The sequence below is a fragment of the Melospiza melodia genome, chromosome 1 (genome assembly GCF_035770615.1).
Source record: "Melospiza melodia melodia isolate bMelMel2 chromosome 1, bMelMel2.pri, whole genome shotgun sequence".
Taxonomy (NCBI): domain Eukaryota; kingdom Metazoa; phylum Chordata; class Aves; order Passeriformes; family Passerellidae; genus Melospiza; species Melospiza melodia.
Window position 1 is genome coordinate 154,995,949 of NC_086194.1, and position 13,112 is coordinate 155,009,060.

General features: G+C 35.2%; 1 protein-coding gene across 1 annotated transcript in view; it reads left to right on the top strand.

The window, feature by feature from the left end:
* The window catches only part of MMP16 (matrix metallopeptidase 16), a 163,078-nt gene that overhangs the window by 119,014 nt on the left and 30,952 nt on the right, over window positions 1-13,112 (top strand). The window contains exons 5-6 of the mRNA XM_063172821.1: window positions 567-728; window positions 3,683-3,900. Of these exons, the coding sequence (XP_063028891.1) occupies window positions 567-728; window positions 3,683-3,900 (380 nt within the window). The remainder of the gene's footprint in view (window positions 1-566; window positions 729-3,682; window positions 3,901-13,112) is intronic.

The following is a 13,112-nucleotide window of genomic DNA, read 5'->3' on the forward strand; positions in this document are numbered from 1 at the left end:
AGGGGAGTATATGAGGACATCTATTTTTCTCATTAGGATTTCCATCACAGTGATTCCGAAATGGACTACATCTACATATAGTCAGCAGGGATCTGATTACAAGTGTTTGAATGACTAAGTTCTCTGTGGGGTTTATCCTAAATAGGTAGTCTTCAGTTTGTGAAGTTTACCAAACAAAGCCAAGATATTTTCCTATTGGAATTATGTCTTGATGAAAGCATTTTTACTTGGGTTCATGGCAGCATCAAGTCACAAGTTGCAGAAAAGCCTAGACATAAACTATGACACTTGAACCCTACAAATACCATGTATATCAATTAAAAAAGGTTTCTGTTTATGATGTCTGTAAGAGTACCATTATAGCCTAATGGTTTCCTTGTTAGAAAAAAAAAAAAAGAGAGAAAACTGCCTTTTCTGCCACATTATCCTTGATGATCCATTAATTACTACACATTACCTTGTGAAATGCAGTGAAAACATCTTGCAAAACCAGAGTTCTCCATGTGTGTTATTTTTTTACTAGCTTTGTGGATTCAAAGGTCTTTTTCCTTTCCTTCTCTTCACAGGAAACGATCTCTTTCTAGTTGCAGTTCATGAACTCGGACATGCTCTGGGCTTGGAGCACTCTAATGATCCCACTGCAATCATGGCTCCATTTTACCAATATATGGAAACTGACAACTTCAAACTACCTAATGACGATTTACAGGGCATCCAGAAGATATATGGTATGTTGTGTTCTCATCAGACAACACAAGCTTTTTGGTTTAAGTAACTCTGAGGTCCTCCTGGCCATATCCCCTCTCCAAAGGGCTCAATGGTGTAACTTCACCAGTTGTTATGCCAGAGTCTCTGTGTCAGTAAAGCATCCAAAGATTTTGAGGACACTCTTACTCTTTTTCTTACTGTTCAAAACTTATATTCAAATCTGCACTCATCTGGAACAGTAATTTTAAATGTCTTAAAAATCCATAAAGGAAATTCAATCAAAATTATTCCAAACTATGAAAATATTAAGAAATGCAAGTTCTTAACTATAATGAGATTATTTACACAGGTGTCCAAGCTCATGTAACTGGATGAATCGATTGCCTCTCAGTTTATCAGTTATAATACAGAAAATTTCTCTCAAAATCTGAGGTCCCGTAAATACCCTTATGATATATATAACAAATTGATTTCAAAATAGTGTTATAGTCCCTACAGAGGGTAAAGAAGGGACTACTTCTTTAAAATATGTTCATTTCAGTTTTTATGGCCTGATATAAAATACCTGTGATGCAAATAAATTCTGCATTTAACAAGACAATTGAATTTTTTTTAAATTACTAACAATAGTGTAATTGTGATTGTGTTGAATGTAATACTATCTGCCATATTACTATCCCTTAAACTTCCAAAGACATAGCTCTAGTTTTGGTTTTAATGACTTTGATTCTGTTGGTATATGTTAAATGGTTTAAGTTGTTTTTTTTTTTCTTTAAAGATTTATTTGACTTTCAGAATTGAAAATTCTGTTGTATCTCCATGTTAATGTTCTTTATCCAGTGCATATAATTTGATATTGCCTTGCTCAATATTCTGTAATTAAATCTGCGCTGGATTAAATTCTGTACTTCCAGTTTTTCCTGTTTAGTTTGTTGTATTTATGTTGAATATTGTGAGGACTATTCCTTCTTTATCCATCCTACTAGAAAGAACAGCTATGATCATTTAGAATTACTGTACTGCTAACTAGAAATCTGCAGACTCCATGGTGTAATAGTAACAAGAATTTTAAAATATCATATTCACAAGTGCAGATAGATATTTTTGTAAAGCATAAATAGCAATTTCAGAATGACTGGCTGATCAGGTTTTGGTTGGTTGGGTTTTTTTCCTGTGTGATTAGCTGGAGGGAAGGTTGTTTCTCATGACCTCATAAGTTGGTAGTCTAGACTTAAGGGCTAGACAAGAATATTTTGCTGAAAAGTAGCTGCTAAGCTCAAACAGCTGTGGGCTATACATTAGGAAAAATGTGTTACCCCTGGGAAGTAATATCTGACATCACCACAAAATGGCATAAAAAAACTTTGATTTGGTTAAAAACTTTCCAACATGAGCTACTGCAAACTGATTCCTTTGCTCCCTTTAAAATCAAGATGTGATCTGGAATCATATGTCTCAATAAAAATGTCACACCTATTAAAATAATCATTTTGGTCTGCAGTATTCCTTGAAATACTGTTATTAACTTTAAATTATAAATGTCACAAGTCTTAAAATTGTGAATGAAATAAATGCCTTATTAAATCATATGACAACCATTTGGCAAGTTTAAGATTTCCATACATACTCCATCTTTTTTTTTTCTTATATAGTATGTGGTTTTTCATAAAATTCTCAGAAATTCAAATGTCATTTGTGCAGTTTTAGAGTTGTCTTACTATTCAAAAGTGTTTCTGAAAGTGGTCAAAAGAAACAGCATTTCTTTTTAAGGTCAAAGTGTATTATATATTTAAATTATTTGGAGAGAGGCCTAAATAGAGTGAGCAAAAATTAAAACATTCATCTTGTTTCCAGACATGAAGCTTTAAGTGAAGCTTCTTATCTTTTTGTCCATGAAAAATAAATGTTGCTGATATGTGTAGAGAGGGGCAGGCATTTTCAGCACACTCATTTCAAGTCATTCAGTATGCCATTTAGGGTATGATCATTATCTGTCTGGGATGGCCTGATGACTTGCAGGTACTGAAACTATGAGTTGGATAGTAATTTCATAAAACTCAGTACATTTTGACAAATAAGATATTTGGAAGAAGAAAAATGTTGTAACACTGCTTAACAGAGTTTTAGTTTTTCACTTGAAGAAAATATGTCAACCATGGCAGGGGGGTGATGGGGTGTGTGTGTTGTATACATGCCCAGAACTTGAGGTCCAGTTTTAGGAACTGCTGTACATACCAAAGGACATTGGAAAAAGCTGGGATTGTCCTGTCTCTAATGAATATGACATTACTTGATCTAAAAATTTGGTCAGCAGTAAGTAGCAGGTATGCTACATATGTGCATGTGTGAATTGATGACTATATATTAAAAATATACGTTGAAAATCTATTGACTGATCATGATCTTATAAGGAACAAGATCTTTTTTCATTTTTTTTGTATGAGAGAAAATGTCCTGTTATCAGAACTCAATTGGTAAATAATTTGCTTTGAACTATTTCTCGTCTGAAATGATGGTGGCCTAAGCATCCTTATAAGGTTTTATTAGAATGTTTTTCCAAAAAGGAAGATTTTAGGTAATGAAAATTAATTATTTTCCTTGGTTTTGGTAGTCATTCTTTATACCCTTTATAAGCACTGCCTGGTTGGTAACTGGAACAGGCTCCCCAGGGAAGTGGTCACAGCACCAGCCTGAGTTCAGGAGGCACTTGGACAATGCTCTCAGGCACACAGTGTGACTCTTGGGGTGTCCTGGGCAGGGCCAAGAGCTGGACTCAGTCATTCTGATGGGTCCCTTCCAACTCAGCATATTCTGTGATTCTATGATTCAGTGATTTAATAACATCAGAAAGGTATGTCAGGTCACTTTTTCATGCCCCTTTCACTGTTGGGTTTGTACAGCTTACAGCTGGCTTTGTTGTGTACGTTTCCTTTAGTGGGTTTGTATATTACATCCAGCTGCTGTATTTTTAAAGGTCCACCTGACAGGATACCACCACCAACCAGACCTCTGCCAACAGTGCCCCCGCATCGTTCAGTCCCTCCAGCAGACCCACGGAAGAATGACAGGCAACCAAAACCTCCCCGGCCACCCACTGGTGACAAACCTTCCTACCCCGGAGCCAAGCCGAACATCTGTGATGGGAACTTCAACACTCTCGCTATTCTTCGCCGGGAAATGTTTGTTTTTAAGGTAGGAGGCTGTGAATTTTTCAGTGTTACATCAAATGTCTACATTTCTCTTCTTTTTTTTTTTTTTTATAAAACAAACTCTCATTTGTCATGACTCTACATTCCCAGCCTGCTCACAGTTAGAAAGTTCAAGAAAAAAATTTTAAAATAAACATAGACATGGCTTAAACATCTAGCAGGGGATGGCTGTAATGTTCTATTTTAAGAAAATACCCCTGTCAGCAGAAACTGTAATGCCTCAAAATGTAAGGGTAAATAAATACTGCATGTTATGGAAAGATAAAAAGTGTAAATCAATTCATGAATAATAGGGATGGTTTTGTTGGAAATACAGCCACATGCCATCATACAGTAGATACTGTTAATTCAGTACTTGGCTTTTTTTCATGGAACTATAATTTTAACTTTATTATTAGATCTGTCATTTATAAAGGAAGTTTGTCATTGTGTTGTGGTTGCATTGAAACCACAATATCTTACTAAAGGTCTTTGCCACAAAATTCTTACTGCAAATGTGCCATTATTTATGTCCGTTCATCTTCTTGCTCTGAGCTGATAATGGGGTGTATATACAACAAACTGAAATAAACAAATTGGACTGAAAGGCAGTCTTTTAATAGAAGCACTTTGCTGAGGCTCATGGACATCAAAGGTATCTTTAGGAGGATGATCTGCAGTATGGTTTCCAGAAGGCAATGAATGTTGGAGAAAAAATTCCAGAATCATTATTGCTCAGTCTCTTAAACCAATTTCCTGTCAGGTAATCTTGTGCAAAAGATTCAGAAGAAAGCAAGAAGATAATCTGTTTTGTTGTTTTGTTTTTTTTTTTTAAGTAATAGCGTGTCACATTTGCTTAAGCAATAGGAAGTGTGAGATCTTTCTTTTATAAATGTGTGATAGGATCCTTTTTATCTTCAGTATTATAGGTAAAGAAGAAGGGCTTTCCATGTGACTAGATAAGCATTGTCTCTTCAGCAATAGTGTAAGTGCAAGGGAAAAACAATGTATTTGTCCCAAAACATGAAGCTCCCTGTTCAATTTTGTTGTCTTTTCTGATAGGACTCTTTTCTCCCGGATGTGTTTTCTTTTTATATAATCCATTTTACCAGATAAACCTTATTAGCAATGCTACCCAGGCTTTCACTTTCTTTAGCATATCTAAAAAACATGTACAAATAGCTTTACATTTATTCATTCAAAATTATTGAGCTAACTTCACAATCCAATGGACAGGGAATATTTTTCCCATAAACAGCTAAGGATTTTAACAGCCTAGGGCTGTCAGCCCATTCCATTTGAATAGATGGTATATGGTGAAACACTGGGAGGTCCTGAACCATTAGTCTTTTATGACTAAAACTCAAAGGTTGAGGAAGAACCTAATTTTCTAACTTGACATTAAACAGGATATTAAAATACCTACTTCAATCTCATGTCATCCACCTCAAGAGCAATAGAACATATTCTCATTTAGTTTAGACATAAATCAATAAACTGAGAAATTCTGTTCCACTAATACAAAATTTCCTGTCTAGGCAAGCCTATGTTCCTGGATAAATATATTCACCTCCATTAATAATGACTCTTATCTCATCTGATTGAAAACAAATTAAGTTTTCTTCAAAAATGTTTACTGCTTACTGCCTAACACCACATATTTACTATAAAGTGTGTATGCTTGCTAGTGTGCTGACTGCGTTTATGTTCCAGAATCAAAAGTCCTTTCATGATGATTCCAATGAGGAAATATGATAAAAGTCTCTCAGAGAAAAATGAGCAGTAACAGAACGCTTCTGGATTTCATGTATGTAGTCTGACTCCCCAACTGAAGTCACTGCAAACATAAAATCAATGTGCTAGGAAGGGAAGGTCACCTTTGTTGAGGTTAATTTCTTTAGGGTCCTGCAGTTTCCCTTTTCTCCTCAGGATGCCTAGGAACATAACAAGGCATGCCTTGGGTTAGGGTGCTAAGCAATGGAATTTGCCTGAGTATAGGGATTTTGACTTTGTAGAATGAGTGTCTTTGAATGCCTGAATTAGTGATCCTTAAGTGTTTTCTTCATAAATTAATTTGCTAGTGAAGATTTTTGTCTGCTAAAGGATTTTTATTAACTGTTTGGGATTTTTTGAATGAGTATGAGGGGATGATTTTAAGGGAGGACTATAAAAGGGGCAGAAAAGAGAAAGAGTTAGAAAAGTCAACTTTGTAGAATCCTGGGGTGTGGGACAGGTTATAAGGAAAAGCTCAGTGTCTCTGAATATAGCAGAAAAAGAGCAGGAATTAGTTCTTAGGAGGTGAAATAGGGACTGAACACAGAGAAATCATCCAGCAAAGGAGGAAACCAAGCTGGAGGTTCTGTGATCTGTCACAAAAAAAAAATAACCCAAGCCTCTTTTCCCTTACTCCTTAATGATAGTGCAAGGGAAGACTGGGAGGGCATGAGTGATGGGCTGGGAGCCAGGTACAGAAAGGTGGAGAACGGGGCATTGATGACAGTGCTGTACCAGGTGGAAACAATTAAAGAAGAATTATGACCTTCATTGGAAGAATTATTGCTCCCAGATAATATCCATAGCTGGATAGCTCCCAGATGAGTTAAATGAATACAGTTGGAGGCTAATCAAATTAAAACCTTTTCTTTCTTTGTCTTTATCCAGAGGTCTGTAATTATTGTCTAGTGGCAGATTTTACTGCATCCTGAATGGAAAGTATACCATATACTGATTTCAAATTGAAAATAGCCTTTTTTAAGTCTCAAACTCAGGAGCTCGATTTGTTTAAATAATCCTTGAAATTGCTTGGGAACTTGGCCACAGAATTGAAGAATCTTAGCACTTTTGAATAATTAAATTATAATTTAAGCATAAAACTGAAGCATGAAATCTAGCACATTGAGGTACACTGTTGATTTTCATAGTAGATGACAAACATTACTAATTCCAAGTTTGTTTTCTCTTGGCTCTTGATCTTTGGTTTTAAGGCTATATGGCATTCTCAAATGGATATACCCAGGGCAAAACTGAATCATGCTAAATTTAAGGAGAAAATGCAATTTACACTTATCCATCCTTTTTTATTGTTTTGCCATCACTTTGGCAAAGTAACAATCTTAAAAACACTTGATAAAATTTCTAGGATCATAAAGATGTAAAACAGGGGAACTCTTCTTGATCTAACATAAATATTAAATGCAAAAGTGAAGCAATCAACTTACTAAAGATTCTCCAATGATCACAAAAAAAAATTATAGTTTTACAGATCACATTTTTTTTGTAGGAATTATTGGATTTTAAAAAAAAGGTAGTTATTTTATGCCAGAATATACACATATCAATATCACTGACATATAAATGTATTGCCCCGAGAGGATTTCTTCCAGAATTGTTTAAATTAGATGCCCTTAAAATGTCCCTGCCAGCTGTAAGGTTTGGGGACACAGTATGCTATGCAATGAAAAAGTTTGTTAAAATCAATGCATCATAACTATTGGTTTCAGTTGTCACCAACTGATAAATACTGCTGTTATTTGATTCATGCTTGAATTGGTATAAGGAACTATCAGGACAGAAGAATTTCTATGCCAAAATTCATGTGTGCCAAGTTTTTATCTTTGGATAGCTTCTTAGCTTCTGTATTTATACTTTGTACAATTACTACTTTGCTGTCACACTCATTTCCAACCTTTTCTTCTGTTTAGTTAGAAGTCCCCTGGGACACAGAAAAATGGCTGAAAATGGTGAAAAAAGAAAGGTCTTTCTTTTCTGGGCAAGTTATGCAAAGTGTCTGCCTTTAATGAAAATCCTCTCAGCCATTGTGTGTAGCAGTATGTGGTACCCAACAATACTGTCTTATTAACGTCTCCTGAGAGTGCCTCCAGGGCTAGTGCATCATGAAAAGAAACCCCATTGTCTAAGGTCTGCAGAAAAAAACCATTAGTGAAGAAGTTTGCAGCATACACTTCAACTTTCTTCCTTGTGTCCTGTGCAATTCACACTTTGTTCCATGGCAACAAAATTACCTGTAGCTCTTGTTCTTCAAAGGGCGTGACTGCTGGCAATATCCTTTTCCTTTACGTTCTTTTCAGTCTCACAGATTTAAAAAAATCTTGCTTTCTTGAGCAAGTTGCATCTCAAAAAGTAAGCATATGTTGAATTTGTCCTTCATAAGCATCAATTAGAGGGACAAGTTACTGTCCTTTTTTTATATGACACAGGTTTTTGTTTCACAGAAGAACATTTCACAGAGCTTGCACTGGTCCTTTGTTTAACGCTAAATCCCTAGGAAACAAATGAATGCATCCTGTATAATCTGTAATGGTTTTAGTATTCATGTTGGAAAAGTTAACTCCTTGGAGAGCAGCATTTTTTAACTACTTTCATATACTGTGGTGTATGTTGATATGTAATTTAAGTATTAGATAAAGAATTTTGTCCAACAGACAAATACTATTTACAGCTCAGAGGAATGTCTTCTGAACACTGCAGATGGTAGAATATAGAACTAGTTTGAGGAAGTCCTTAACAGGCTGTAGTATTTTCTCCACAACTTGCAGAAATTTGTTTTCTGACTCTTGATCTGCTAAGAACCATTGTAAAAACATTTATGACATGCCAAACAAGCCAAGTAAATTAGGCTCTAATTACTCCTTGGCATTAGTTTAGACTTTGATTGCTTTCATACATAACAGTACAGATTCCATTTAATATCCCTCTTAGAACTGTGTATTTATATAGAGTATGCCATTAAACACAAAAGGAAAAAAAATCTGTTTCTTGGTATGTGATAAACACACAAGAAACTTTTAAAGCATTTTAGCATTGGCTATTTAATCTAATTAAAAATATGTGAGACAGAGGGAAAATAATACTAAAGAAAGCAGAGGCAAAGAAATAGCTATAGTATGAGACTTGATTTCACTGTATTTGAAAGCAGACTTTTTTTTCAGAGCTCTTGTGGTCTGTTTGTGTAGCTGGTTTTTGTCGTGTCATGCTGTGGGTGTCTGAGCTGTCAACTGCTGCCTGGGAAAGTTCAGCAGAGGATCCTGAGGAAGCAGGCACTTTGTGATCTGAGAGGGAAAACCACTTAACATCTTAGCTGTAAAAGACTTGGAACAGTAGTTCAGAAGTATCTATGTCTGCAGAGAGCAGACCCCTTTTGCCTTTTTTTTGTATCATGTTGGGAAGAACAGTTTGATGGAGTTTGCCAGTTTTGAACTAATCAGGGAAGGAGAGCTGTTTTAATTCAGGTAATTCAGTTTATATTTTGAAATGAAGAGAAAAGCAGCAAAAACTCAGTGGGGATTTCAATGAATTATAATATAGCAAGCTAACTGGAAATGTACATCATGGTTGTTTTATGAGACAAAACCAAATTGTAGGATGTCATGAGGACACAAGCAGGGACATGCTGGGATGCTAAAAAGTTATAGCTTGTCTGTTTTTGATAATTGAATACTTTCACTGACAGATGTAAAAATATTCTCCAAATGTTACCTCAGCCTTTCAATCTGCTTCAAAGCTCGAAAAGGTTTCTAGCTAACACATTTCACAGCCTTAAAATGGGAAGTACAATCTGTTCCTTACAGTGTGGAAAGTGGGTAGTATATTCCATCCAGCTGCAGAGCAATTTAGACAAGAATGTAATCACCTGGGTGATAATTTTACCAGAATAGTTCTGTTTAAAACCCTTCTACCATCTCTCTTTTTAAAAAGTTGTCTTGAACTTTATTACACAATTTGAAAGACGGCAGCCTAGTCATAGGAATACTTATTATCTAGCACCTACATGCATGTCTGTATATATAAATGTAAACTTTGTGCATAGAAAGTTCTAAAAAAATCCTAACTCTATTTTTAGGGCTTTATTATCAATATCATTGATATATATCATATTGAAACTTGCAAGCAACTTGAACTGATTAATAGTCTGTACTATCCGCCTAGTAAAATTCCCATTAGTCATGTAGTAGCCCATTAAGAAGTATAACCTCACCAGGATGTATGAGTCAGTATCTTCCACAGGGCTTTAGATTTGTCAGGAGAGGGAGTACTGTTTTTTTCCAAAAGGCTGTGTTTTCATTGGCAAACAGTGCGGTGTAAAAGGATGTAAGCAGTAGTAGAGCAGATGGTACTGAGTTCCTCTAATGTCCATCATATGTGCTTTGCTTTTAATTAGATACAGTTTGTCCTCTGAGGCCAAACAGTTGTACAATCCTTGTGGTTTAGATTTTTCAGAAGAGTAGCTATGTCTTAGACACTGCTGTCTTTGACTGTGGACCCCACGAAAGTGCACCACACCGGTGTTTCATCTAATGGTGGCTATTACCATCTTGTTAATTTGTAATTGCTCACACCATCTTGACCCAAATAAACTCTCACATGCAAAATATATTATTATTTCTTCCCATACAACTTTTTGCATGACACAATTGTACCTGTTGCTTGACTACCTCCATACTACAAGTTTACATTGCAATACAGTTGAGGAAGATGAGCTAGATTTAACAGCTATGCTGAAGAATTGCCTTGAACGTAAAAGCTAATATTCTGAATTTTATTTTCCCTGAAAGAAAAGCAAGACAGATGATTTGTTTAATTTCAAATTAAACATGAGGAAAAATAATTGTCCCTTCTGCGACTTTCTGTAGCGACAGAAATATGAGCACTAAAATATCATAGCCTCCCAAAATGTTTCTGTCACTTATTTTTCCCACTTAACTCCAAAGAAAGTTTCAAGTATTTCTACATACTCTCCTAAAACCCCTATAGGTCCTTTCCAACCTCAGCCTTTCTGTGATTCTGTTAGTGTGCTGAAATTTGACTGTTTCACCCATTTATTTTCCTGTAGCATTTGCTCCATCTCCTTTGGAATATGACTGTCAGGGGCTATAGCTAGTGAGATTTGGTCAGGAGACTGTTTTGTGACTTTTTCATTCCAGCTCAGAGAAACAGACCAGGCAGAGGAGACTGGGGTGTGTGTCACCTGCTCACAAACACGATCAAGAGAAGTGCAGGGGAAGGAGCGTCCACCCTTTCTGTCTGTGTGAGACAGATGCTCTGCTGCCTCCCTCCCCTGGGCCAGCTTTCAGAGGAAATCATCCTCCTTCCTAGGGTCAGGCTCTGAGCTAGAATACTTTATTCAAAGGCTGACTTGGTCCTGTCTCTTTGAGGCTCTCCCCATCTCATGATGAGCCATTAATACCCACAAGGTGCACTCGCTAACCCAGAGTCTCCTCACAGATAAAAAGGAGCAATTCAGGCTCTTCAAGGGTTTTCACAGAGTTGGGCAGTTTGAGTTTAACACGAATACTGGAGTGAATTGTGGGAATTATTATACAAAGGGGTTGCAGGCTTGGGACAATATGTAAAAATTCTGGGCAGTTAAATGTGAATCTAAACAAATTCTGATTTCTGATTTAGTGTTAATCTAATAAATACTGGAAATGTATTACTAAATATTTAGCAAATACTTGACAAACCATTGGCCACAATTCAAAAAATTACTCATTCTTTCGAAGTATTTTTTAAAGTAGAGTGGAACTGGGGCAATCTGAGGCTCTCTGGTACTGCTTTATGCAAAAGGATAGAGTGGGTCAAACTTTTATGTATTCTTAGAAAAGTACTTGTAAGTTGAACAAAAAAAATAGAATTGCTATTCTTTCTCTCTCCAAAAAAATAATCCTCCAACAAATGATAGTGTGCTTATATGGTGTTACTTGTGCATTTAGAAATGCTATTTTTATTGGTTGTTGAAAATAACAGTTCCTTTTTTCCTGCCCATATGACAAGTTTGTTCTAAAATCTACTTGATCATTAAAAATTGTGTTTTCAATCAAGTTTTACATACCACCAAATGTAAGGAATACTGAACAATTATGGATCTGCATAAAACTATTAAATAAGAGAAAGGCATTAAAAATACAGATAAGCAAATGCATGTGAAAAGACTAATTTGGTAAATTTATTTCTTGTGCATAAGCCAGAAATAGGCAGAAAATCTCAGTGAGGAAAATAAATGCCCTTAATGGACATTCACACTTGAGAAAGAACTAATGATGTCAAATAAAGTGGAAAGATGTAATCCTGGCTGTTTTCCTTCTCATAGTTACAATATTTGTTTCCTATAGTCAGGGAATCCTATGACCCTATTATTTTTTACTTGTTATTTTAATACAGTAAACATAAATAATCAAAAGTTTTAACTGAATTCTAGTGTGTAAAAGGTATTTAGTTTTGTAGAAGCTACCTTTTTTCAGAGGCTTAGTGTTTGGGTGTACTGATTAAAAATGTTGGCAAGAGAATAGAAAAAAACATTATTGACAAAAAATAATTACATAAACTCGCAGCAAGGAATAATCTAAAATTACATGGAGGCATATCTTCAATTTTGTGCCACCAACAAGTGTTATCTTGTAATTTTAACAATACATTTTAATTGAGGCTACATCTTAATTGAACCAAAGGGAGTAATTGCAGAAACACTTCAAGCACAAGGCTCAATTAAAATTTCTTCTTGTATAAAATTGTGGCCTTTCAACTAATTTATGTAAATGTTTTGGAAAACAATTTGAATGGCTTGTAATTTTAACTTTTTCAAGCAGTGGTATTATTTGCTTATATTTTATTAATCTTCATTTACATCCAAAGCTTTCTATTCTACCAGTATTTGGAAATTTATAATTTCTTTGATTCCTTTTTTTTTTTGTCCCTTTCAAGGGGTTGAAGGTCCACATTGTAAAAAATTGGCAGGGTTTTAAATGCAGGTAAACTAATCTCATTTGTTTCTCTGAATGATCCATTTCCTATGCAAAATACTGCACTACTACACAGCTGAGGTCTTAAATAATGTAAAGCACACCTATATTTACTTTTTCAACAACTTAGTGAAACACTATTCACACTCTTGACAATCTGTTGAAAAGTATTGAAAATTTATAACATGTTTACTTAAATGCTGCATTTCCTTCTTTTTTATAAGCTGTAGTTTGAATATATATTTCAAGTGTTGCTTTCCTTGCCTATTGGTCAAAATCTTGGCCCACTTGAAAGTAATGGTAAAAAACTCCAGTGACTATAACACACTGGTGATTTCACTTGGTTTTAATTACCTTTGGTATAATGAAAGACTATCTATTATGAGTAATATATATTAGGGGATATCACAAAAGAAACAACAGATAAGCTTGTAATACCAAGTGTATGAAATAAAAAAAA